Source organism: Oncorhynchus tshawytscha, linkage group LG30 (genome assembly GCF_018296145.1).
Source record: "Oncorhynchus tshawytscha isolate Ot180627B linkage group LG30, Otsh_v2.0, whole genome shotgun sequence".
In the NCBI taxonomy this organism is placed as follows: domain Eukaryota; kingdom Metazoa; phylum Chordata; class Actinopteri; order Salmoniformes; family Salmonidae; genus Oncorhynchus; species Oncorhynchus tshawytscha.
In genome coordinates this window covers 29,180,817-29,208,554 of record NC_056458.1, presented here as the reverse complement: position 1 = coordinate 29,208,554, position 27,738 = coordinate 29,180,817, and the positions used below count along the sequence as shown (strand labels likewise).

Genomic DNA, 27,738 nt, shown 5'->3' with positions numbered 1-27,738 from the left:
GTTTTGGCTCTGATACCATCATGCCTGACTGTTACCCCATGATACATCTAAAAGTGTGGTCACTGGGGCAAACTGTCACACAGGTGTTCCCCAGCAGTAGAGTCAAGGCCAGGTGAAGGTTTCAGCACATGCATTATTGAACTAAGGAGTTGACTAGTGTGAGGCCCTGAAGTACACTACATCCGATTCCATAGAGGTAGTATCTCGTCTCATGATCACTGCAGTCTTTCTGTAGGAGAGTGCAGTGCACCTTGTGACTTTTTTTCTGTAAATATTTAACTATGTTTGAGGCCCCAGATATTTTTTTCTCCTGTCCCGTTTTCCAAGACTGTGCTTTTTGATATTTGTTACTTTCCAACATCAGGAAGACAGGGGTCTCTCAAACGTAACTTTTAAATATCTGCGCTATACATTTTTCAAACACACAACAAAGTTGGGCGTTTCCGAAATGTTAGTGGATGAAGCATTCTTCCCAAAATGTTGTGTGACCTGGAAATTAGTTTCTAATTTCAACCATGAAATCAAATAAATATTTTGAAAAGAATTGTGTTGACTACTAAAATGCACAGTAAAGATGTTCAGTCCAGTCATTACCTTTGTGTAATTTAAATAGAGATTTTCACACAATGCCTTGTTTTCGTCCGCATTTCGCCTGTAATTGGGTATTACAGAAACCGTGTGTCCATTAACATGCAATTCTGTAGTTAGTCAAATTAACAATTTATGTTTGAAGCTTCTGTAAAGCAAATTGTCCCATGGTATGATGTAAATGGAATATTGTTGAAAAAAGATGAGCGGAAGGTTATGCACTATGGCGTTACTGTAGTATTGAATACATTGAACAAAACTCAGAGATGAATGTGTTTTTATTCTCTTGCCCTATGTGCTGTAATTTAGTTCCATCTCTTTCTCTCTCTTTCTCTCTCTCCCTCTCTCTCGCTCACTCTCCCTCTTTCAGAAAATTAAGGCATTATGTTCACAACATTTAAAGAGTTGAGGCTAATGCAGAAAATTAATGAAAACCTTTGAGAAAGTGTTAAATAAGTGTACCATAGTAGTGACAAAGACAGCATAACCCACCTCCATAGTGACCATATATATTAATGTTATAACTAGGGCCTAACTGACTTCTCATATTTTTTTACCTTTATTTAATTAGGCAAGTCAGTTAAGACCAAATTCTTATTTTCAAGGATGGCCTAGGAACAGTGGGTTAACTGCCTTGTTCAGAACGACCGATTTTTACCTTGTCAGCTCGGGGATTCGATCTTGCAACCTTTCGGTTACTAGTCCAACGCTGTGACCACTAGGCTACCTGCCACCCCTTGTTCTGTGACTTATCAAAGCAAAATTGGGACTTTGAGAGATTTGGGTTACGTCTAGGCCATAGTTTTGGTCCTAAATCAGAAGCAAGTAATGAATGGGCCCTGGAGAGATGGAGAGAGGAGGAGAGAGGAAAGAGGGAGAGAAAGTATTCATACTTAAAGTATCCCAGAGGAGTAGAGGGGGAAAGGGGAAAGTGAGTGGAAGTGGCTAGCGGTAGTGGCTTATACACAGTACACTTAGAGACTATAAATGCCTGGAGATGGTGTTCACAGAAGATTCATTGCTGATTGAGTAAGTGGCTCTTTTGCACCAGGTATATGAGCACAACTTGCATAGATTGTGTTTTGGCATTTTCAAGGCCTCCTTTTGTATGTACGTGAATAATGAACACAATCATGAATTTGGCAGGATTAGCTAGCAGAGCTCATTTTTGTTTAATCTGGCTATGAACAAAAGGGTTGTGGATAACACTTTATATTACATTTCAGCAATAAACCATTTATAAGGCATTTATATACAGTTGAAGTCGGAAGTTGACATACACTTAGATTGGAGTCATTAAAACTAGTTTTTCAACCACTCAACAAATTTCTTGTTAACAAAATATAGTTTTGGCAAGTCGGTTAGGACATTACTTTGTGCATGACACAAGTAATTTTTCCAACAATTGTTTACAGACAGATTATTTCACTTATAATTTACTGTACCACAATTCTAGTGGGTCATAAGTTTAATTGGATGTGTACCTGTGGATGTATTTCAAGGCCTACCTTCAATCTCAGTACCTCTTTGCTTGATATCATGTGAAAATCAAAAGAAATCAGCTAAGACCTCAGAAAAAAATGTAGACCTCCACAAGTCTGGTTCATCTTTGGGAGCAATTTCCAAACGCCTGAAGGTACCACGTTCATCTGTACAAACAATAGTATGCAAGTATAAACACCATGGGGCCACACAGCCGTCATACAGCTCAGGAAGGAGAAGCATTCTGTCTCCTAGAGATGAACGTACTTTGGTGCGAAAAGTGCAAATCAATCCCAGAACAACAGCAAAGGACCTTATGAAGATGCTGGAGGAAACAGGTACAAAAGTATCTATATCCACAGTAAAACAAGTCCGATATCGACATAACCTAAAAGGCCGCTCAGCAAGGAAGAAGCCACTGCTCCAAAACAGCCATAAAAAAGCCAGACTACGGTTTGCAACTGCACATGGAGAAATGTCCTCTGGTCTGATGAAACAAAAATGTAACTGTTTGGCCATAATGACCATCGTTATGTTTGGAGGAAAATGGGGGACGCTTGCAATCTGAAGAACACCATCCCAACCGTGAAGCACAGGGGTGGCAGCATCATGTTGTGGGGGTGCTTTGCAGGAGGGACTGGTGCACATCACAAAACAGATGGCATCAGGAGGGAAGAAAAGTATGTGGATATATTGAAGCAACATCTCAAGACATCAGTCAGGAAGTTAAAGCTTGGTAGCAAATGGGTCTTCCAAATGGACAATGACCCCAAGCATACTTCCAAAGTTGTGACAAAATGGCTTAAGGATAACAAAGTGAAGGTATAGGCTATAATGGTATAATGGCTTATTTACAACAACGTCAAGGTATTGGAGTGGCCATCACAAAGCCCTGACCTCAATCCCATAGAAAATGTGTGGGCAGAACTGAAAAAGCGTGTGCAAGCAAGGAGGCCTACAAACCTGACTCAGTTACTCCAGCTCTGTCAGGAGGAATGGGCCAACATTCACCCAACTTATTGTGCGAAGCTTGACGAAGGCTACCCAAAACGTTTGACCCAAGTTAAACAATTTAAAGGCAGTGCTACCAAATACTAATTGAGTGTATGTCAACTTCTGACCCACTGGGAATGTGATGAAAGAAATAAAAGCTGAAATAAATCATGCTCTCTACTATTATTCTGACATTTCACATTCTTCAAATGAAGTGGTGATCCTAACTGACATAAGACAGGGAATTTGTACAAGGATTAAATGTCAGGAGTTTTGAAAAACTGAGTTTAAATGTATTTGGCTAAGGTGTATGTAAACTTCCGACTTCAACTGTAAGTAGTGTGATGGTCATGTATTAATCATTACTCCTACATTTATAAACCATGAGTGCTGTTTATACTTTATAAATACTTTATAAAGGTTTTGAGTAACTAGTGTAATTTCTCATAAGATGAGCATGACATTCGTAGACATTCCAGCAGTACCTGATGCATCTTAGCTCTGAAAATGACCTAGATCATATCAATGATAAAAGAATAAGCACATAACACAGAATGTTTATGGAAATATATCTAACATTTTCCAATAAATCAGGGATTCTTGAAAAATGGGACTATCTCAACTTTTCCCCGAATTGTCCCCAAATTGTCCCCATGTTGGGGAATATGAGATTTGAATATCTGAAATAAAATGTCACCAATTACTGATATAAAATGTCACTAATTACTGTTCCAAAAGGACTCAGACAGGTGAGGAAACTTCAAACCTCTTTTCCCATTCACTTTTCCTATTGTAAACGATGAGCTAGATCAAAGGCACATGTGTAGGATGCATACAAATAATGTGTACACTTTCCTTGACCTACATTGCATACTCTATGAATATGACCACCACACATGATTTGGGGGGGAGGGGGGGTGGGGTGTTCTTATGACATTGCCAGCAGTATGATTTGAGTTCAATTTCCAAAAAGACAAAAACTGTATCTTTCAAATGTCACATTCTATTTTCTGACAACAACAAAACATGTGTGCAAAGCTGTCATCAAGGCAAAGGGTGGGTGCTTTTAAGAATCTCAAAACTAAAATGTTTAACACTTTTTTGGTTATTACATGATTCCATATGTGTTATAGTTTTGATGTCTTCACTATTATTCTACAATATAGAAAATAGTCAAAATAAAGAAAAACCCTAGAAGGAGTAGGTGTGTCCAAACTTTTGATTGGTACTGTAGCTCACAGCAGACTGAAATATAACAAAACTGTTTGACATATAAACACCAGATTTTTTGCAGGTCTAAAAAAAACTATATTTATGAATTATTAACTACATTCCACCCGAGGCCACCCGAGGCCACTAGAGGGCGATTTTGTCATTTGACTGCAGAAAGGGTCTACTACTACTACATGTAGTGAAGACATGAATAAGGGGTCCTTATGGTATAGCTGACCATGGTTATTCCTGATTAATTTAGGATTTTAGACTAATCTGATGGAGTCTCCGGACACATTTTTCTGGAAACACAGCTTTGAGAGAAATATTATTTAAAGTCACAGAAGGCTATGGCAAGAAATTGTATAAGATCACATATTTTTTATAAGAGTTTGAAATTGGGATCCTTGTGGGAGTAATGATTAATAAATGGTGCACAAACTGTTTGTATATGCCTTTATAAACGGTTTATTACTGAACGTTAATATAAAACTTTACCAGGGTTTGGGCTATTCGGTTAAACACAGGTCATATTTTGGTCCAAACTTCAATTTCAAGTAGTTTATTTGCCATTTGCAGGTATTAACAGTAATATATACATTGGAAATGTTCGTTGAAGCTTACTCACATAATACAGTACATACACATATACAGTAAAAAGATCATAAAACACTACTGCATTGTATTCATTACTTGTATGTGGTAATGATTACATTGTCCAAGCAAAGTCTGTAAATATTCACTTGATTTTGCGCCTCTCCCAGCAACACATCTAAGGTTTGCTAGCTAGAGCTTCTCGTAGTGGATCATTGGATTAATACATTTGAAACAGAATACGTCTACTTTATTTTCCACATTATGGCCTCACACATTGACATAGACAGACATATAAACACAAATATCACACGAAAACACATACAACATTGGAACATTAGAGATTTTCCCTTCTGATATTTGCCAATAACATTTTTCTCACCGTTTATTTTATATTGTCCTCTTCACAGCTCCCCCCAGTTTCACGGACACGCCGCCACTGTACGTTGAGGCCAAGGAAGGCAGCAGCATCACCCTGAGCTGCGTTGCTTCCGGCAACCCCAAGCCCTCCATCAACTGGCTCCGGGAGGGTGAGCCCCTGGAGGACAGCATCAAGTACAAGGTAGGACCCCCACTTCACCACTTCATGTGTTTGCCCCACCTAAAATCAAATCAAATTTTATTTGTCACATGCACATGTTTAGCAGATGTTATTGGGGGTGTAGTGAAATGCATGTGTTTCTAGCTCCAACAGGGCAGTAATATCTAACAATTCACAACAATGCATGCAATACACACAACCTAAAAGTAAAAATATGTAAACATGTGTAAACATTATTAGAGTGACTACAGTTCCATTATTAAAGTGGCTAGTAATTTCAAGTCTATGTATATGGTGCAGCATCCTCTAAGGTTCATGGTTACGTAACCGGGTGGAAGCCGCCAAGTGATGACTATTTAACAGTCTAATGGCCTTGAGATAGAAGCTGTTTTTCAGTCTCTCGGTCCCAGCTTTGATGCACCTGTACTGACATCGCCTTCTGGATGATAGCGGGGTGAACAGGCAGTGACTCAGGTGGTTGTTGTCCTGACCTTTTTGTCCTTCCAGTGAAGGTGCTGTAGGTGTCCTGGAGGGCAGGTAATTTGCCCCTGGCTACCTCTTAGGTATTCATGTGATGATGACCCAAAGAAGTCTATAAGTAGTTCTACTAAGCTAGAAAGGACAACATTGTCTATATCATGCAAACTGTTGAGCAAGTGCAGGAGCGTTATATATGTGTGAATAATGTTAGAAGATAGATTCCTGGTAAACATTACATTTGACCTGCTCCTTCTGTTGTCTACTTCATGGCTCTATTCATTGGATTGCATAGTCTGCTAGTTATATGGAGAATTTCTATCCGATTCCATTTACAACTGGCCATGCGTTAATTCCAGATAGAAATGGTATCTGGCGTTTTCGAGCATTAGGGAGTTTAGCGCCGAATAGCCATGGGAGGTCCTTGACTTTGTATTCACAGTATCAAATCAAATTTGATTTGTCACGTTTCATAAACAACAGGTGTAGACTAACAGATAAATGCTTACTTACAGGGCCTTTCCAACAATGCAGAGAGAAAAATAGACAAATAATTGAAAAACAATAACACAAGGAATAAAACACAATGGGTAACGATAACTTGGCTATATACTGTACATGGGATACCAGTAACAAGTTGATGTGCAGGGGTATGAGGTAATTGAGGTAGATACTGTATGTACTGTATAGAAAGGGGGAGAGTGACAAGGCAACAGGATAGATAATAAGCAGTAGCAGCAGCTTATGTGATGAGTCAAAAGAGTTAATGCATAAGAGTGTTAATGCAGATAGTCCGGGTATCTATTTGGTTAACTCTTTAGCTTGGGGGTAGAAGCTCTTCAGGGCCCTGTTGGTTCCAGACTTGGTGTATCGGTACCGCTAGACGTGCGATAGCAGAGAGAAGTCTTTGAAAATGTTTTGGGCCTTCCTCTGACACCGCCTTTTATAGAGGTCCTTGATGTATTGGGCCGTACGCACTACCCTCTGTACCGCCTTGCGGTCGGATGCCAAGCAGTTGCCATACCAAGCGGTGATGCAGCTGTGTTAGTATGTGCGGACAATGTTAATTCCTAAGTGATGTGGACACCGAGGAACTCGAAGCTCTTGACCCGCTACACTACAGCCCCATCGATGTGAATAGGGGTGTGCTCGGCCCTCCATTTCCTGTAGTCCACAATCAGCTCCTTTGTCTTGCTGATGTTGAGGGAAAGTTTTTTGTCCTGGCACCACACTGCCTCTCTATAGGCTGTTTCATTGTCATCAGTGATCAGGCCTACCACTGTCTTGTCGACAGCAAACTAAATGATCGGTACACGTCCTCTGAGTACGCATCCTGGTAATCCGTCTGGCTCTGCAGCCTTGTGAATGTAAAGCTGTTTAAAGGTCTTACTCACATCGGCAATGGAGAGCAAGATCACACGGTCGTCCGGAACAGCTGGTGCTCTCATGCATGGTTCACTGTTTCTTGCCTCAAAGCGAGCATAGAATACATTTATCTCGTCTGGTAGGCTCGTGTCACTGGGCAGCTTGCGGCTGGTTTTCCCTTTGTAAGATGTGATAGTTTGCACGCCCTGCCAAATCCAATGAGCATCAGAGTGGGCGTAGTAGGATTCGGTCTTAGTCCTGTATTGGCGCTTTGCCTGTTTGATGGCTCGTCGGAGGTCATGGCGGGATTCATTATAAGCGTCCGGATTAGTGTCCCGCTCCTTAAAAAGCAGTAGCTCTAGCTTTTAGCTCAGTGCGGATGTTGACTGTAATCCATGGCTTCTGGTTGGGATATGTACGTACAGTCACTGTGTGGACGACGTCGTCAATGTACTTATTAATTAATGAAGCCGGTGACTGATGTGGTAAGCTCCTCAATGTTATCGGATGAATCTGTGCTAGTGAAACAGTCCTGTAACTTAGCATCTGCTTCATCGGACCACTTCTGTATTGAGTGCGTCACTGGTAATTCCTGTTTGAGTTCTTGCTTGTAAGCACAAATAAGGAGGATAGAGTTACGGTCAGATTTGCCAAAGGGAGGGCAAGGGAGAGCCTTGTATGCGTTTCTGTGTGTGGAGTAAAGGTGATTAAGAGTTTTGTCGCATCTAATTGCACAGGTGACATGCTGGTGAAAATGAGGTTAAACGGATTTCAGTTACCTTTCAGTCAGCCAACTTCGGTACAACATACTATGGGGGAGTCGCACTCTCATGACTTCGGATATACAATCACGCATGACAAGGCCAATGAAATCCGCGCTTCGCTGGAAGTCCCGCCTTCCACAGGTGATAAGTGTGAGGCTCAGATTCATTCCTTACTAATTTCCGCTCTTCACCTCAGTGTGAACAGGAATGGTTCATGAACCGGCTCAAAGTGCGTATCAAAAAAGGAGACAACGTGGAGATAAGGAATAACAAAATATATTTATTTAACTAAAGTCAACTAAATATAATTAACAAGGGTGTGTGTAGTCAGTAATCAGTAGTGTAAGTGAGTGGTTGTGTGCATAAATGTGATAATGAGGGGTGTTGAAAGGTGCCAACGTAAACAGCCACAAAAATGCCACAACCAAAATCTGTGTCTGCATGGAGAGAGTATCCTCAATGAATGGGGAAGAGGTGAATTTATCCTGGGACACACCCAAGCCCAGGTGTGTCCCATTTCGCTGACGACCCTCCGGCTCCGCCCACCGACATCCTATTAAGGAAAACAAGAGGCAAGAGAGAATTTGGCACCACAGAGTAGGAGGGTGGTCACAATGGTAGCATCACAACATGACAACAACATGGTAGCAAACACTAAGTGCATGCTCTTCAACCTATTGCTGCCCGCACCGTCCCGCCCGATTAGCATCACTACTCACTACTCACTACGGTTCTGACCTAGAATATGTGGACAACTAGAAATACCTAGGTGTCTGGTTAGACTGTAAACTCTCCTTCCAGACTCCAATCCAAAATTAGATCTAGAATCGGCTTCCTATTTCGCAACAAAGCCTCCTTCGCTCATGCTGCCAGACATACCCTCGTAAAACTATGCTACAGATCCTTGACTTCGGCGATGTCATTTACAAAATTGCCCCCAACATTCTACTCAGCAAACTGGATGTAGTCTATGACAGTGCTATCCGTTTTGTCACCAAAGCCCCATATACTACTATAACGGTTCTCTTTAGTTGAAGGAGAGGCGGACCAAAATGTGGCGTGATGATGATTCATGTTTGTTTAATAAAGGAAAAACTATACATGAATAAACTACAAAACAATGAAATGTGAGAACTCAAACCAGCCCTATCTGGTGCAAACACAAAGACAGGAACAATCACCCACAAAACCCAACACCAAACAGGCTACCTAAATATGGTTCCCAATCAGAGACAATGACGAACACCTGCCTCTGATTGAGAACCATATCAGGCCAAACATAGAACTAGACAAACTAGACAATTAACATAGAATGCCCAACCAGATCACACCCTGACCAACCAAAACATAGAAACATACAAAGCAAACTATGGTCAGGGTGTGACAACTACCCACCACTGTGACCTGTATGCTCGCGTTGGCTGGCCCTCACTACATATCCGTCGCCAAACCCACTGGCTCCAGGTCATCTATAAGTCTTTGCTAGGTAAAGCCCCACCTTATCTCAGCTCACTGGTCACCATAGCAACACCCATCCGCAGCACGCGCTCCAGCAGATATATTGCACTGGTCATCCCCAAAGCCAACACTTCCTTTGGCCGCCTTTCATTCCATTTTTCTGCTGCCAATGACTGGAACGAATGACAAAAATCTCTGAAGCTGGAGTCTTATATCTCCCTTTCTAACTTTAAGCATCAGCTGTCAGAGCAGCTTTACCGATCACTGTACCTGTACACAGCCAATCTGTAAATAGCCCACCTAACTACCTCATCCCCATATTATTACTTACCCTCTTGCTCTTTTGCATCCCAGTATCTCTACTTGCACATCATCATCTGCACATCTATCACTCTAGTATTAATACTAAATTGTAATTATTTAACCTCTATGGCCTATTTATTGCCTTACCTCCCTAATCTTCTACATTTGCATACACTGTTCATAGATTTTTCTTTTGTGTTATTGACTGTACGTTTCTTTATGTGTAACTCTGTGTAGTTGTTTTTGTCGCACTGCTTTGCTTTATCTTGGCCAGGTCACAGTTGTAAATGAGAACTTGTTCTCAACTTCCCTACCTGGTTAAATAAAGGTGAAATAAAATAAAAACACAACATGGTAGCAGCACAAAACATGGTACAAACATTATTGGGCACAGAGAACAGCACAAAGGGCAAGAAGGTAAAGACAACAATACATCACGCAATGCAGCCACAACTGTCAGTAAGAGTGTCCATGATTGAGTCTTTGAATGAAGAGATTGAGATATCATAAGGATCTCATAAGTTTCCTGATCACTAACAATTAGTTATTCTTCTAATTGCTTGGCCTGGCTATAGCAATAAGTAAGATGACTAATGCATTCTAAACGACGAAGGCTAACAAGCCGGGTTGGGTTCGCACCGATGCCCCAAGGAATCAAAAGATACTCACATTGGTTGTCTTGCTTGTCTCGGCACGGTGCATGCTCAAGCTACCCTCGCTTGAATCAGTTTGTGTGTGAGACTAGGGGACAGCTGGCATTGTTCCTCTACTAGTCGGTGGCGCTTGCCTAGCTTAGACTAATGAGCCTCCTGGCTAATGTCGGCTATCATCATAACTTCCGGTGAATGAAGCTTACTAGCGTTCCCCCGGCATATGGCAACCCCATTCCTATTTTCAATTCCTTGAGTTGGAGGGAGTAGAGATAGAGGGGCTTCCGTGCTCCTCCGATGAGGAAGTAGGCCCAGAGCAGCTGTGCCGATCTACAAAAACATTGCCACGACGACAGTGCCCACACATTTTGTTACAGCAAACAGGTTACTACGTTAGCCAATGCCAGAGCCCTCTGTGCCCATAAAGTGGCCGGGCTTCATGCAGGCAATACAGTCTCACGGAAGCACAACGTGTGTTGGAAGCTTGTCCATGTTTAATGCCCCTCTGGTACCCTGCGCTCCACGGTGTTCACGGGGTCCAAGGCGTATATCAATCTCTGTCCACAAGGGGGCACCCCTCCCCATAGGTGACCCATTGCCGATTCCTCCCTGTAGCTCACTAGTCCCTATGAGGTGTCTATTGATATAGATTATGGGCCCTGTAGGTGATTCCTGGGAATTCCATTGGATTACGAATTGCCCCTGCCTGTTACCACCGAAGGGGTCCGTTTTTCAGAGCTGTCTTTCCCATTCCCATCCATGCTACAAGGCACTTTGTTACCAGTGCCTATGACTGGTCGGTTGGGTAACCTCCATGATTAAGTTATTTTCCCAGTGTCTATTTTTAAATGCCTGAGGCCAAGTGCTGGGTGCCAGCCGGTTACCGGAACACATCTTACCACCTAAACCGAGTGAGGCTCGTTGTGACAACAGTACCCCCAGGTGGTACTGCCACTTGAGATATGTCACTGATCACCGGAGCCCTTGTACCCAGAATGGGTCAAGCTTTAGGCAAACCTTGGCACATAAACCCCTAAGTTCATCAGTGTTCACGGGTGTCAAAAATGTTGTCTCCTGCAGGTGATTTCAATGAAAAGTGTCCCTTCTCCACGTTCAGACACATTGTCAAAAGTAGTGGAAATGGAAAAATAACCAATCTCTCCCAGTCCATGAGTTGGCGTCCCGCTCATTCAGATGGCTCTTCACTGGAGGCTCGCTGTCTGCTCCGACCAATCGCGCGCATGCGCAGTGTCGCCCTGGATCATGTGAACAGTGACGTCAGGGTACAGGCTACAATTTGTTGTGCGTACCCCACACTTCGGTGGCATCCTCACGTTGACTGTTCCCGAGGCCTAAGCGCCCATTTTGAGGGTATATACATCCTCCCGTCTCCAGAAGCAGGCAATCCGAGTGGTTCCTATGTCGAAGATCCAGGACGGATGGTACAGCCGTGGGTCTGAAAAAGTATGGGACACAGTGTGTTTTTGCCAGTGCCAGTGCCAATGCCTACCATTCCAATGGGGCTATTTTTGATGAGGCCCTGGATGCATCTCGCAACCTACTGGACATGGCCCAGTAGTGGTCAGTAGTGGTCAGTAGCGGCATGCATCAACGCTCTGGTGCACCAGTAGCTCCCCGTTGGCCCAGGCAGCCTTGGTTCGCGGAGATCATTCGCTTTGGCCTCCCTAAACGTGTTGGGGATCTCCACGCGTTATCCGCTACTAAGTTCTAACCAGGCGACTTTAAGGTGATGTTGCGTCCAAATGTGGCCTTCGCTCGAGAAAGTCATGTCTATGATCCTACAGGGCCTTAGCTTTTGAGCGATTTCCCTATTCACGTCCTTTTGCTTCTGAATAGCAACAGAGGTTAGGTGCAATATGCAGTGATTTTGTCAAATTTGTCGCGAAAATGCTCTGATGAGGGAAAGCTTTTGTTGACGTGTGGCTTGATTGAACTTTATTATGTGGTAAATGTACAGTGATTGGTTGAAATAGTGAGCCCTCGCATACTATGTGGGGAATTGTTGATTTAGCAAAAAATGTAACAATTGAGGAATCCTGGGGTGACTGTAATTACATGACACTAGCAAGCATCGCTGAATGTTAACGTAGTTTGAAGTGTAAATGATGAGAAAATTGACTTTTCCCTCCTTGACGCTACATCAGATATATGTCGTGGTGGAGAGCTGAACGAATGAACACGGGTTTTGACAGAGCTTACAACCATGTTTGTTCCATTGACTTTTGAGGGATAGGAGTGGAGGAGTGCTCTCGTGTGGGTGTGTTTGTGTGTTTGTTTATGTGTTTGTGTGTTTGTTTATGTGTTTGTGTGTTGTTTTCAGCTGCTATCTATCTCCACTCCCTGAGACACATACACACATGCACAGAGAAAAGAGGAGAGTAAAAGTGTGTGTGTGTGTGTGTGTGTGCGTGTGTGAGAGCACAAGAGAGAGAAAGAGAGAGAGAGAGAGAAGGGCTGTTGAGGCGTAGGTAATATGGCCTTTATTTCCCTCTTTGTCCTTGTATCTGTTCCTAGGCCGTCATTGAAAATAAGAATTTGTTCTTAACTGACTTGCCTAGTTAAATAAAGGTAAAATAAATAAATAAATCTGTCATTCTGCACCTGAGCAAGGCAATTAACCCACTGTTCCCCAAAGACTTTGATCAAAGACTTTGATTAAGGCAACCCCCCGTACCGCTATGATTCAGAGGGCTTGGGTTAAGTGAGGAAGACACATTTCAGTTGAACCACCAAGACTCTTCCTAGAGCTGGCCAAACTGAGAAATTGGTGAAGGGCCTTGGTCAGGGAAGTGACCAAGAACCCGATGGTCACTTTGACAGAGCTTTAGAGTTCCTCTGTGGAGATGGGAGAACCTTCCAGAAGGACAACCATCTCTGCATCACTCCACCAATCAGGCTGTAACGCTCAATGAGTGAATGGGTGTGGAGTCAGGCGCAGAGAGCAAAGGATGCGGGAAAAAACACGCATTAATGTCCAAAAAATCACAGGAACCAAATAGTATACCCAACACAGGTGTAACTATAAAACAAAATAGTACCCTATTGTGAAATACTAGGACAGCGAGAAAACCCAACAAAACACTAACACCTCTCACAAATACAGAAGAACAAGCCCGCACAAACAGAAGCGGGCCAAATGAACTTACATAACCCCACCCTAACAACCAAACAATGAACGGGTGAAACCAATTAGACAAAACCAAACGAACACAGAACAAAGGATCAGTGGCAGCTAGTAGACCGGCGACGACTGACCGCCGAGCGCCACCCGAACAAGAAGGGGAGCCACCTTCGGTAATATTCGTGACACAGGCCTTTACGATAGAGTAGCCACTCCTCAGTAAAAGGCACATGACAGCCCACTTGGAGTTTGCTAAAAGGCACCTAAAGACTCTCAGACCATGAGAAACAAGATTCTCTGGTCTGATGAAACCACGATGGAACTCTTTGGCCTGAATGCCAACTCCCCAAAGAAGACTTGATGCTTTAATCGCTACCAAAGATGCTTCAACAAATTACTGAGTAAAGGGTCTGAATACTTATGTAAATGTCATATTTCAGTTTTTTTGTTGTTGAATAAATTAGCCAAATTTTCTAAAAACTTGTTTTTGCTTTTTCGTTATGGGGTATTGGGTGTAGATTGATGAGGGGGAAAAAAACAATTTAATCAGTTTTAGAATAAGGCTGTAACATAATAATACTTTACAGTCAGAAGTTTGGACACACCTACTCATTCAAGGGTTTTTCTTTATTTTTACTATTTTCTACATTGTTAAATAATGTGAAATAATGCATATGGAATCATGTAGTAACCAAAAAAGTCTTAAAAAAGTCTAGATATATTTTAGATTCTTCAATGTAGCCACCCATTGCCTTGATGATAGCTTTGCACAATCTTAGCATTCTCTAAAGCAGCTTCACCTGGAATGCTATTCCAACAGTCTTGAAGGACTTCCCAAATATTCTGAACACTTGTTAGCTTCTTTTCCTTCACTCTGCGGTCCAACTCATCCCAAACCATCTCAATTGGGTTGAGGTCGGATGATTGTGGAGGCATCATCTGATGCAGCACTCCACCAGTCTCCTTTTTGGTCAAATAGCCTTTTCACAACCTGGAGGTGTGTTGGGTCATTGTCCTGTTGAAAACAAATGATAGTCCCACTCAGCGCAAACCAGATGGGATGGTGTATCACTGCAGAATGCTCTGGTAGCCATGCTGGTTAAGTGTGCCTTGAATTCTAAATTAATCACTGACAGTGTCACCAGAAAATTGCCCCCACACCATCACACCTCCTCCTTCATGCTTCACGGTGGCAACTACACATGTGGAGATCATCCGTTCACCTACTCTGTATCTTACAAAGACACAGAGGTTGGAACCAAAAATCTCAAATTTGGACTCCATCGGTGTCCATTGCTTGTGTTTCTTGGCCCAAGCAAGTCTCTTCTTATTATTGGTGTCCTTTAGTCGTGGTTCCTTTGCAGTAATTTGACCATGAAGGCATGATACACACAGTCTCCTCTGAACAGTTGATGTTCAGATGTGTCTGTTACTTGGGGCGGCAGGTAGCCTAGTGGTTAGAGCGTTTCGGTTGCAAGATCGAGTCCCTGAGCTGACAAGGTAAAAATCTGTCATTCTGCCCCTGAACAAGGCAGTTAACCCACTGTTCCTAGGCTGTTGTTGAAAATAAGAATTTGTTCTTAACGGACTTCCCTAGTTAAGTAAAGGTAAAACAAAAAACATTTGGGCTGCAATCTGAGGTGCAGTTAACGTATCCTTTCCTGTGGCGGCCCTCATGAGAACCAGTTTCATCATAGTGCTTGATGGTTTTTTCAACTGCACATGAAGAAACTTTCAAAGTTCTGAAGCATGGTGGTGGCAGCATCATGCTGTGGGGATGTTTTTCAGCGACAGGGACTGGGAGACGAGTCAGGATCGAGGGAAATATGAACGGAACAAAGTACAAAGAGATCCTTGATGAAAACCTGCTCCAGAGTGCTCAGGACCTCAGACTGGGCCAAAGGTTCACCTTTCAACAGGACAACTACCCTAAGCACACAGTCAAGACAAAGCAGGATTGGCTTCGGGACAAGTCTATGAATGTCCTTCAATTGGCCCAGCCAGAGCCCGGACTTGAACCTGATTCGAAAATCTCTGGAGATCCAACCTGGCAGAGCTTGAGAGGATCAGCAGAAAAGAATGGGAGGAACTCCCCAAATACAGGTGTGCCAAGCATGTAGTGTCATAACCAAGAAGACTCGAGGCTGTAATCTCTGCCAAAGGTCCTTCAACAAAGTACTGAGTAAAGGGTCTGAATATTTATGTAAATGTTATATTTCTGTTTTTTATTTTTAAGAAATCTGGAAAAATGCCTTCCCACAAATGTCTTTGCTGTGTCATTATGGGGTATTGTGTGTAGATTGATGAGGGGAAAAATACTATTTAATCCATTTTAGAATTAGGCTATAATGTAACAAAATATCGAAAAAGTGAAGGGGTCGGAATACTTTCCGAGGGCACCTTATATGGGGAATACAACCATCTCACCTCTGCAGACGTTGCTACGAAGAGACAGAATCATTAGATCACTGACATTATTTTGGTATTGCCCCTACTGTATGTATCTATGGGGGAAAGAGGAAGGGTTTGTCATAAAAAAATCATCCCAATGCCTATTATTTCACAGAGTGTCACACTCTGTGATTTACGGGTTGGTTATCTAGGTGAATTATATTTCTATTTTGGCCTAGTATGGTTCCTAATCAGAGGCAGCTGTTTATCATTGTCTCTTATTGGGGATCAAATTTAGGTAGCCATTTTCCCATTGTGCTTTGTGGGATCTTGCCTATGTATAGTTGCCTGTGAGCATTATTCTAGCTTCACGGTTCGTTTGTTAGTTTTGTTGTTTTTGTTCTTTGAAGTTTTCTATTCCAAAATAAAGGATGGAAACATACCACGCTGCATCTTGGTCTACTCCTTATTACGATTGTGACACAGAGTGAGCCAATGTAAGTTATTATGTGATTTGTTCAACCACATTTTACTCCTAACTCATTGAGGCTTGCCTAAATAAAGTGGCTGAATACTTATGCAAAGACTATATTATTTAATTATATTTATATTAAACATTATTTTTCTTCCACTTTGACATAAACAGAGTATTTTATGTAGATTGTTGACAAAATTACAATTAAATCCATTTTAATCCCACTGTAATACAATAAAATGTGAAGACACTGCAAGGCACTGTAGTGCTTAAGGAGATACGTAGTTGTTCTGTTGAATAGTGCAGCGGACAGTTATGGACAGAACAGTATTTATAAACAGTAGACAGGCTGTTTAAGAAAATATCAATTTAAGGGGTCTTGACTATTCTCCCCGATTTTACTGGAAAAATTCTAATCCTATCAATTTGTTTATCTGTTTAAACCAGAAAAACAAAAACAAATCTTATGAGTTAATTTCACCCTTTTTACCAGAAGAAAAAAAAAGTTCACTTAAATCTGTTTGTTGTCTGTCCTCATTTTCTCACGAGGCATTTGGTGTGTTAAACATTCATTTTTGTTATTGTTGTGTTGTCTTTTTTTAAACCCTCCATTAAATTACGGCAATTATACTGTACGGCTTTTAGTCTGACTAATGTTTGCTGAGTCCATAGTCCCCGCCAATCTGTGCGCGTTCTCAGAGGATTTCTGGCTAAGCTTATGGTACACCTCTGTCACATTATGCATTGAAGAAGGGTGGTAGTGGAGTGTGTTCTCTCCATATAAATATATTCATTATTTCTGTATTTCTTTTAGTAATGTAAGATGGTGATGTCATATGGCCCGCTTTTTCTTTGGGTAACAGGTGGTTGATTGGTTGTTGAAAGTACTGTTAGTCTTTTGTGGAAACTAAAGGTGACGGTTGCGTGGGAAGCACACACTCTCACTCAAGCACACATACACATGCAGACATACACACACACACCACATCTCACTTACTACTACGTCTGTCGACCTGGTCTCCCTATACCACAAGTATCACATGTACAGTAACACATGTATCACATGTACAGTAACACATGTGCCACATGTAGAGGTCGACCGATTAATCGGAATGGCCAATTAATTAGGGCCGATTTCAAGTTTTCATAACAAGCGGAAATCTGTATTTTTGGGCGATGATTTGCCGATATTTATTTATTTTAAAGAAATGTATGCCTTTATTTAACTAGGCAAGTCAGTTAAGAACACATTCTTATTTTCAATGACGGCCTAGGAACGGTGGGTTAACTGCCTTGTTCAGGGGCAGAACGACAGAGTTTCACCTTGTCAGCTCGGGGGATTCAATCTTGCAACCTTACAGTTAACTAGTCCAATGCAATAACGACCTGCCTCTCTCTCGTTGCACTCCACAAGGAGACTGCCTGTTACACGAATGCAGTAAGCCAAGGTAAGTTGCTAGCTAGCATTAAACTTATCTTATAAAAAACAATCAATCATAATCACTACACATGGTTGATGTTACTAGATATTATCTAGCGTGTCCTGCGTTGCATATAATCTGACTGAGCATACAAGCATACAAGTATCTGACTGAGTGGTGGTAGGCAGAAGCAGGCGCGTAAACATTCATTCAAACAGCACTTTTGTGCGTTTTGCCAGCAGCTCTTCGTTGTGCGTCAAGCATTGCGCTGTTTATAACTTCAAGCCTATTAACTCCCGAGATGAGGCTGGTGTAACCGAAGTGAAATGGCCAGCTAATTAGAGTGTGCTAATTGTTGTTGTGTTGCTGGTTCGGGCCCAGGGAGGAGTCAGGAGAGGGACGGAAGCTATACTGTTACACTAGCAATACTATAAGAACATCCAATAGTCAAAGGTTAATGAAATACAAATGGTATAGAGGGAAATAGTCCTATAATTCCTATAATAACTACAACCTAAAACTTCTTACCTGGGAATATTGAGGACTCATGTTAAAAGGAACCACCAGCTTTCATATGTTCTCATGTTCTGAGCAAGGAACTGAAACGTTAGCTTTCTTACATAGCACATATTGCACTTTGACTTTCTTCTCCAACACTTTGTTTTTGCATTGTTTAAACCAAATTGAACATGTTTCATTATTTACTTGAGGCTAAATTGATTTTATTGATGTATTATATTAAAATAAGTGTTCACTCAGTATTGTTGTAATTGTCATTATTACAAATAAAAAAATTGTTTTTAAATGGCCGATTAATCGGTATCGGCTTTTTTAGTCCTCCAATAATCAGTATCTATCGGTATCGGCGTTGAAAAATCATAATCGGTCGACCTCTAATCACATGTACAGTAACACATATACCACATGTACAGTAACACGTCTACCACATGTACAGTAACACATGTGCCACATGTACAGTAACGTGTGCCACATGTACAGTAACACGTGTGCCACATGTACAGTAACACGTCTACCACATGTACAGTAACACATGTGGGTAAACTTTTCCTATTATCTGGGTGAACTATTAATGTTATCTATAAATTATTTCATATGGATATCAAGACCACTGTACTTGGCCTTTAATTGGTCCGTTAGATTTGAGGGGGAGAATATTAGAATCAATGACTCTGGCTCTATTGAGTAAATGGCTTTGTAAAAACCACTGTCTGTACATAACTTTAAAAAAATATATATATTTCACCTTTATTTATTAACCAGGTAGGCTAGTTGAGAACAAGTTCTCATTTACAACTACAACATAAATAACTATGGAATGATTTAGGAATTTGTCAAAAGTAATTAATAAATGGCTACAGTGAGATTGACAAAGTTAGCTTTCTGCTCAGGATGTGTGTTGCACCACTATGGAAGTAGTGTAGTGTGACTTGATCTCTTAAAAATGGTTTCTTGTCGGACAACAAGTCGTGTCCCATCCTGTACTCTGGGAAATGAGAGAGAGATTATTCATTTCTCAGAGTGACAGCACTATGTGGCAGCCGCGGTTTATGTAGTGCTTGAGTAGTGTGTAATTTACAGTCTTTATGTTATAGGCTGTAAGTGTCAGTTCTGCTCTATTTATCCCACAAGGGGCTAGGTGAGTAGTGCTAATTGGTACATGCATGAACATACATGTATACATATAAAACGATAACACTAATAGTTACACTCATAAGAAATGATGTATTATATGATGTAATGATACAACTGGTTAAATGCCTGGTCCAGTGGTTATTCCCAGCAAACATGACCCCATTGGCCCAATTTGAGTATTCGGTGGGAACGGGCTAGCCCACACCAGCCCATCACAGGCTAGCCCACACCAGCCCATCACAGGCTAGCCCACACCAGCCCAACACAGGCTAGCCCACACCAGCCCAATATGGGCTAGCCCCCACCAATCCCACATCAGCCCAACACAGGCTAGCCCCCACCAATCCCACACCAGCCCAACACAGGATAGCCCCCACCAATCCCACACCAGCCCAACACAGGCTAGCCCCCACCAATCCCACACCAGCCCAACACAGGCTAGCCCACACCAATCCCACACCAGCCCAACACAGGCTAGCCCCCACCAATCCCACACCAGCCCAACACAAGCTAGCCCACACCAATCCCACACCAGCCCAACACAGGCTAGCCCACACCAATCCCACACCAGCCCAACACAGGCTAGCCCACACCAATCCCACACCAGCCCAACACAAGCTAGCACACACCAAGCCCACACCAACCCAACACAGGCTAGACCACACCAAGCCCACACCAACCCAACACAGGCTAGACCACACCAAGCCCACACCACCCCAACACAGGCTAGACCACACCAAGCCCACACCAACCCAACACAGGCTAGACCACACCAACCCAACACAGGCTAGACCACACCAGGCCCACACCAACCCAACACAGGCTAACCTACAACATAACATGGGCTTTTGTATTTTGTAACATGGGTGTTATTTAGTGCCAATTGCAGTGCTTTATTGTTGTACAGATAGTGATCCAAAATATGGAAGGGAATGTGAGTGTCCAATGTCAATCCCTATTTAAGTCAATGTTCCCTGATTAGTGGACCAGTGGCCATATTGATGGTACCCTATGCCAGGAAGTAAAATCAGAAAGTACAGTATTCAATCAGTAATAATTATTTTATGGTGTCCTCTCCCTCCCCAGGTTTCTGATGGGAGTCTGACGGTGCTGTTGGTCAGCCGCGAGGACAGAGGGGCGTACACCTGCCGAGCCTACAGCATCCAGGGGGAGGTTGTCCACACCACACGCCTGCTTGTCCAAGGTAGCCTCACCACAACTCAACGTCTGTGTGTTTGTGTCTGTGTGTGGATGTAAGTAAGTGCATGTATACCTACGTGCCGCAGTGGGCAGGTGTCTATATCAGTCGACATGTACAGTATGTGTGTCTTTGTGTTCGTTCTCTGCTGGGTATATGTGTCAGTGGACAGGTGTACGTATGTGCATGTGCAGGAAGACGTGTAAGTGTGTGTGGTCTACCACTACAGGAGCTAATTGGCTGCCATATGGAGCATGTCTTAGGATCAAGGCTTTAATAAGCTGTCTGTCTGTCTGTCTGTCTGATGATGCATGTTTTAAAGGTGGTGGCTTTTGATTGGCAAATGACTCTGGGGATAGGGATTATGCTAATTCGGTGTCCCTGTTGGAAAGCCACTGAATCCGATCGCCACCAGATCAACTAAGCAAATCTGCAGCAGGCAGCGTTTCCAGTTGTGCCCCTACTATACACACCCATACACACACACGCACCCATACACACCCACACACCCATACACACCCACACACAGTGGGTTTGCAGATAAGAATCCTTCCCCTGTTAGAGGCTCAGGCACTGGGCTCTGGATCAGAACTACCATATAAGGCTGCCAGCCAAAATCACCAAGCTGGCTTAAGGAGGAGGATGGATTGTGTGGGTGTGTGTGGGCTTTGTATTATGGACTCTGCAATCAGCTCAGCTTTGCATCTGCTAAATTACTCAAATGTATGTTTGTGTGTGCTGAGTATGTTTGTGTGTACGCACACGGCAGATAAAATGAGCTGAAATTACTGATAAGATATCATAGGCCATCTTTCCCTCTTTTCTCACTCCACTATTCCACTTAGTGCCTTCAGAAACTATTCACACCCCTTGACTTTGTGTTGTGTTCAGCCTGAATGTATAATGGATTACATTGAGATTTTGTGTCACTGGCCTACACACAATACCCCATAATGTCAAAGGGGAATTATGTTTTTAGAAATGTTTGCAAATTAATAAAAAATGTAAAGCTGAAATGTTTGGGTCAATAAGTATTCAATGCCTTTGTTATGGGAATCCTAAATAAGTTCAGGAGTAAAAATGTGCTAAACAAGACACATAAGTAGCATGGACACACTCTGTGTGCAATAATAGTGTTTAACATGATTTTTGAATGACTACCTCATCTCTCTACCACACACGTACAATTACTAAGGTCCTTCAGTCAAGCAGTGAATTTCCAACAGATTCAACCACAAAGACCAGGTAGGTTGTCACGACTTCCGCCGAAGTCGGTCCCTCTCCTTGCTCGGGCAGCGTTCGGCGGTCGACGTCACCGGGCTTCTAGCCATTGCCGATCCAGTTTTCCTTTTCCTTTTGTTTTGTCTTTGTTTTTCACACCTGGTTTCAAATCCCCAATTACATGTTCATTATTTCACCTCTGTTTTCCCCATGGTTGTTGTGCGTGTTTATTCGTTGTGAAGTGGTCAGTACTTCTGTGAGCTGGTGTGTTTCCCAGTGGGGGATGTATTGTTGGTTTATTTCATTTCTGTGTCCTGCGCCTGACTTTGTCCGACCCGCTACACACTGATTCTTTACAGAGGTTTTCGAATGCCTCGCAAAGAAGGCACCTATTGTTAGATGGGAAATAAAAACATCAGACATTGAATATTCCTTTGAGCATGGTAAGGTTATTACACTTAACAAAACTAAAAACGCAACATGCAACAATAAAGATTTTACTGAGTTATAGTTCATATAAGGAAATCAGTCAATTTAAATAAACGTATCAGACCGTAATCTATGGATTTCACATGACTGGGAATACAGATATGCATCTGTGGGTCGCAGATACCAACAAAAAGGTAGGAGAGTGGATCAGAAAACCAGTCAGTATCTGGTGTGACCACCATTTGCCTCATGCAGTTGATCAGGCTGATTGTGGCCTGCTGAATGTTGTCCCACTCCTCTACAATGGCGGTGCCGAAGTTGCTGGATATTGGCGGGAACTGGAACACGCTGTCGTACACGTCAATCCGAGCATCCCAAACATGCTCAATGGGTGGCATGTCTGGTGAGTATGCAGGCTATGGAAGAACTGGGACATTTTCTGCTTCCAGTAATTGTGTACAGATCTTTCGACATGTGGCTGTGCATTATCATGCTGAAACATGAGGTGATGGAGGCGGATGAATGGCATGACAATGGGCCTCAGGATCTCCTCGCGGTTTCTCTGTGCACTTAAATTGCCATTGATAAAATGCAATTGTGTTTGTTGTCCGTAGCTTATGCCTGCCCATACCATAACTCCACCGCCACCATGGGACACTCTGTTCATAAAGTTGACATCAGCAAACCGCTCGCCCAGATGACGCCATGCACGCTGTCTGCCATCGGCCTGCTACAGTTGAAACCGGGATTCATCCGTTAAGAGCACACTTCTCCAGCATGTCAGTGGCCAAGCTGCACATTTTAGAGTGGCCTTGTATTGTCCCCAGTACAAGGTGGACCTGTAAAATGATCATGCTGTTTAATCAACTTCTTGATATGCCCCACCTGTCAGGTGGATGGATTATCTTGGCAAAGAAATGCTCACTAACAGGGAAGTAAACAAATTTGTGCACAACATTTATGAGAAAAGCTTTTTGTGCATTTATAACATTTCTGGGAACTTTTATTTCAGCTCATGAAACATTCACAAAATTGGGGACAAAAAGGGGGTAAAATACAAAAAAATATATGCAGTACCAGTCAAAAGTTTGGACACCTACTCATTCAAGGGTTTTTCTTTATTTCTTTATGAAGACATCAAAACTATGAAATAACACATATGGAATCATGTAGTAACCCAAAAAAGTGTTAAACAAATCAAAATATATTTTATATTTGAGATTCTTCAAATAGCCACCCTCTGCCTTGATGACAGCTTTGCACACTCTTGGCATTCTCTCAACCAGCTTCATGAGGTAGTCACCTGGAATGCATTTCAATTAACAGGTGTGCCTTGTTAAAAGTTCATTTGTGGAATTTCTTTCCTTCTTAATGCATTTGAGCCAATCAGTTGTGTTGTGACAAGGTAGGTGTGGTATACAGAAGATAGCCCTATTTGGTTAAAGTCCATATTATGGCAAGAACAGCTCAAATAAGCAAACGACAGTCCTTCATTACATGAAGGTCAGTCAATCCGGAACATTTCAAGAACTTTGAAAGTTTCTTCAAGTGCAGTTGCAAAAACCATCAAAGGCTATGATGAAACTGGCTCTCATGAGGACCGACACAGGAAAGGAAGACCCAGAGTTACTCCTACTGAAGAGGATACGTTCATTAGAATTAACAGCCTCAGAAATTGCAGCCCAAATAAATACTTCAGAGTTCAAGTAACAGACACATCTCAACATCAACTTTTCAGAGAAGACTGCATGAATCAGGACTTCATGGTTGAATTGCTGCAAAAAAACACTACTAAAAGACACCAATAAGAAGAAGAGACTTGCTTGGGCCAAGAAACACAAGCAATGGAAATTAGAAGAAATTAGAACAGTGGAAATCTGACCTTTGGTCTGATGAGTCCAAATTTGAGATTTTTGGTTCCAACAGCCGTGTCTTTGTGAGACGCAGAGTAGGTGAACGGATGATCTTCACCTGTGTTATTCCCACCGTGAAGCATGGAGAAGTAGGTGTGATGGTGTGGGGGTACTTTGCTGGTGACACTGTGATTTATTTAGAATTCAAGGCACACTTAACCAGCATGGCTACCACATCATTCTTCAGCGATACGCCGTCCTATCTGGTTTGCGCTTAGTGGGACTATCATTTGTTTTTCAACAGGACAATAACCCAACACATCTCCAGGCTGTGTAAGGGCTATTTGACCAAGAAGGTTCAGTTTTATTGCTTCTTTAATCAGGACAACAGTTTTCAGCTGTGCTAACATAATTGCAAAAGGGTTTTCTAATGATCAATTAGCCTTTTAAAATGATAAACTTGGATTAGCTAACACAACGTTCCATTGGAACACAGGAGTGATGGTTGCTGATAATGGGCCTCTTTACGCCTATGTAGATTTTCCATTAAAAATCAGCTGTTGCCAGCTCCAATAGTCATTTACAACATGAACTATGCCCACACTGTATTTCTGATCAATTTGATGTTATTTTAAAGGACAAAAATATGCTTTTATTTCAAAAACAAGGAAATGTCTAAGTGATCTCAAACCTTTGAACGGTAGTGTATATAAAATACACAGGGATGTAACCCAAACAAAAGAGCAAGGTTTAACCTCTAATAATTACACGGGACGAGACCTGTCATAACACTACATGGGACAAGATCCAAAATTACAAGTGCACAATACACGTAGCACGCAAGCCAAAACAACAAAGCAGAGGTACTCACAAGACCAAAGGATATGGGAACAAAAACCGACAAGGACAATGGGGAACAGAGGGCACATAAACTCAGCAAAAAAACAAAACGTCCCTTTTTCAGGACCCTGTCTTTTTGTAAATTTTGTAAATTCCAAATAACTTCACAGATCTTCATTGTAAAGGGTTTAAACACTGTTTCCCATGCTTGTTCAATGAACCATAAACAATTAATGAACATGCACCTGTGGAACGGTCGTTAAGACACTAACAGCTTATAGATGGTAGGCAATTAAGGTCACAGTTATGAAAACTTAGGACACTAAAGAGGCCTTCCTACTGACTCTGAAAAACACCAAAAGAAAGAGGCCCAGGGTCCCTGCTCATCTGCGTGAACGTGCCTTAGGCATGCTGCAAGGGGGCATGAGGACTGCAGATGTGGCCAGGGCAATAAATTGCAATGTCCGTACTGTGAGACCCCTAAGACAGAGCTACAGGGAGAGAGGATGGACAGCTGATCGTCCTCGCAGTGGCAGACCACGTGTAACAACACCTGCACAGGATCGGTACATCCGAACATCACACCTGCGGGACAGGCACAGGATGGCAACAACAACTGCCCGAGTTACACCAGGAATGCACAATCCCTCCATCAGTGCTCAGACTGTCTACAATAAGCTGAGAGAGGCTGGACTGAGGGCTTGTAGGCCTGTTGTAAAGGCAGGTCCTCAACAGACATCACCGGCAAAAACGTTGCCTATGGGCACAAACCCACTGTCGCTGGACCAGACAGGACTGGCAAAAATGAGTGAATGAGCGTTACACCAAGGCCTGTACTCTGGAGCGGGATCGATTTGGAGGTGGAGGGTCCATCATGGTCTGGGGCAGTGTGTCACAGCATCATCGGACTGAGCTTGTTGTCATTGCAGGCAATCTCAACGCTGTGCATTACAGGGAAGACATCCTCCTCCCTCATGTGGTACCCTTCCTGCAGGCTCATCCTGACATGACCCTCCAGCATGACAATGCCACCAGCCATACTGCTCGTTCTGTGTATGATTTCCTGCAAGACAGGAATGTCAGTGTTCTGCCTTGGCCAGCGAAGAGCCCGGATCTCAATCCCATTGAGCACGTCTGGGACCTGTTGGATCGGAGGGTGAGGGATAGGGTCATTCCCCCCAGAAATGTCCGGGAACTTGCAGGTGCCTTGGTGGAAGAGTGGGGTAACATCTCACAGCAAGAACTGGCAAATCTGGTACAGTCCATGAGGAGGAGTTGCACTGCAGTACTTAATGCAGCTGGTGGCCACACCAGATACTGACTGTTACTTTTGATTTTGACCCCCCCCTTTGTTCAGGGACACATTATTCCATTTATGTTCGTCACATGTCTGTGGAACTTGTTCAGTTTATGTTGTTATGTTGTTGTTATGTTCATACAAATATTTACACATGTTAATTAAGTTTGCTGAAAATAAATGCGGTTGACAGTGAGAGGACGTTTCTTTTTTTATATATATATATATATATATATATATATATATATATAAATATATATATATATATATAAAACATACTAATCAGGGGGAATGGGAACCAGGTGTGTGTAATGAGACGAAGACAGTCTGGGTTGGTGGTAATGATCCAGTTCAGTGAAGCCTAGAAAGCTGGTGACGTAGACCTCCGTAGCTGGTGAATGGAATGAGCAGCAGTACCAGGGGGATCCGTGACAATTCCAGGATGTATGCAATAGGCATGTCCCTTTTTTTAAAATTCAGGATTAAGGGCAGAGAGAACCCTTGGTTTACTGAGGAACTTACTAAAATCGTAAGGGAACGAAATGCTATGTGAGCTAAAGCAAGAGGGTCTGGTTCGGCGGATGATTGGACTGTATTTTTTTTCTCATATCTTCTCCTTTTTAATGTGTTTGAGTACAAGTAAAAAAATAAAAATAAAAAGTGAATGTAACTAATTGCCGTTGTTTTGTGCTTTGTGTCCCTCCAGGGCCACCGTTCATCGTTTCCCCTCCACAGAATCTGACGGTGAACATATCCCAGGCCGCCAAGCTGGACTGCCTGGCCGAGGCCTACCCGGGCAACCTCACCTACACCTGGTTCTGGGAGGATGACAACGTCTTCTTCAAGAAGTAAATTTATGATCGGGTTCATTACTGATCCATTCCCTATCCCCCACCACCCTAAACACATGCCGTACAACTGGGGACACATTAAATATGAGTTTTGTGATGCTTTGTTTGGTGTGAATTGTGTATACCAACCACCACTTACAGAACTGTTTGTTCATTGTCCTTGTGCAGTCACAGCACGCAGTAACATTTGAGAGAAAGAAGAACTCAAATAAAATCCCGCCCTGACACACATACACAATGAAGTTGGAACTCTCAACCTGATCATGTAATCTCATTTTAGACCCTTGCACAGAGAGAGTATTAGTTATTGTGTTGCCTGCATTATTGTGCACTTCTTTCTCCTCACATGGAATTAAGATGCCCTGTGATAGCATAACAGCAGTGCCTGAAATAGTGTCAAACATGCTGCAGTACCCCACCATGGTGACAGAAAAAAACTTGAGTGCAAAGGAGGTTTGCCATCAACACTTGATAATACCAAACACCGAACACTATCCATGGTAGGGATTGTAATAAAAATAAAAAGGAAAATACAACTGA

The 27,738-nt window shown here is 42.5% G+C and overlaps 1 protein-coding gene across 1 annotated transcript in view; it reads left to right on the top strand.

Annotated features, from left to right (window-relative positions):
• The window catches only part of LOC112229095 (protein turtle homolog B-like), a 188,928-nt gene that overhangs the window by 81,052 nt on the left and 80,138 nt on the right, over positions 1–27,738 (top strand). Inside the window, exons 4-6 of the mRNA XM_042309595.1 lie at positions 5,280–5,431; positions 20,596–20,713; positions 27,054–27,195. Coding sequence (XP_042165529.1) covers positions 5,280–5,431; positions 20,596–20,713; positions 27,054–27,195 — 412 coding nt within the window. The remainder of the gene's footprint in view (positions 1–5,279; positions 5,432–20,595; positions 20,714–27,053; positions 27,196–27,738) is intronic.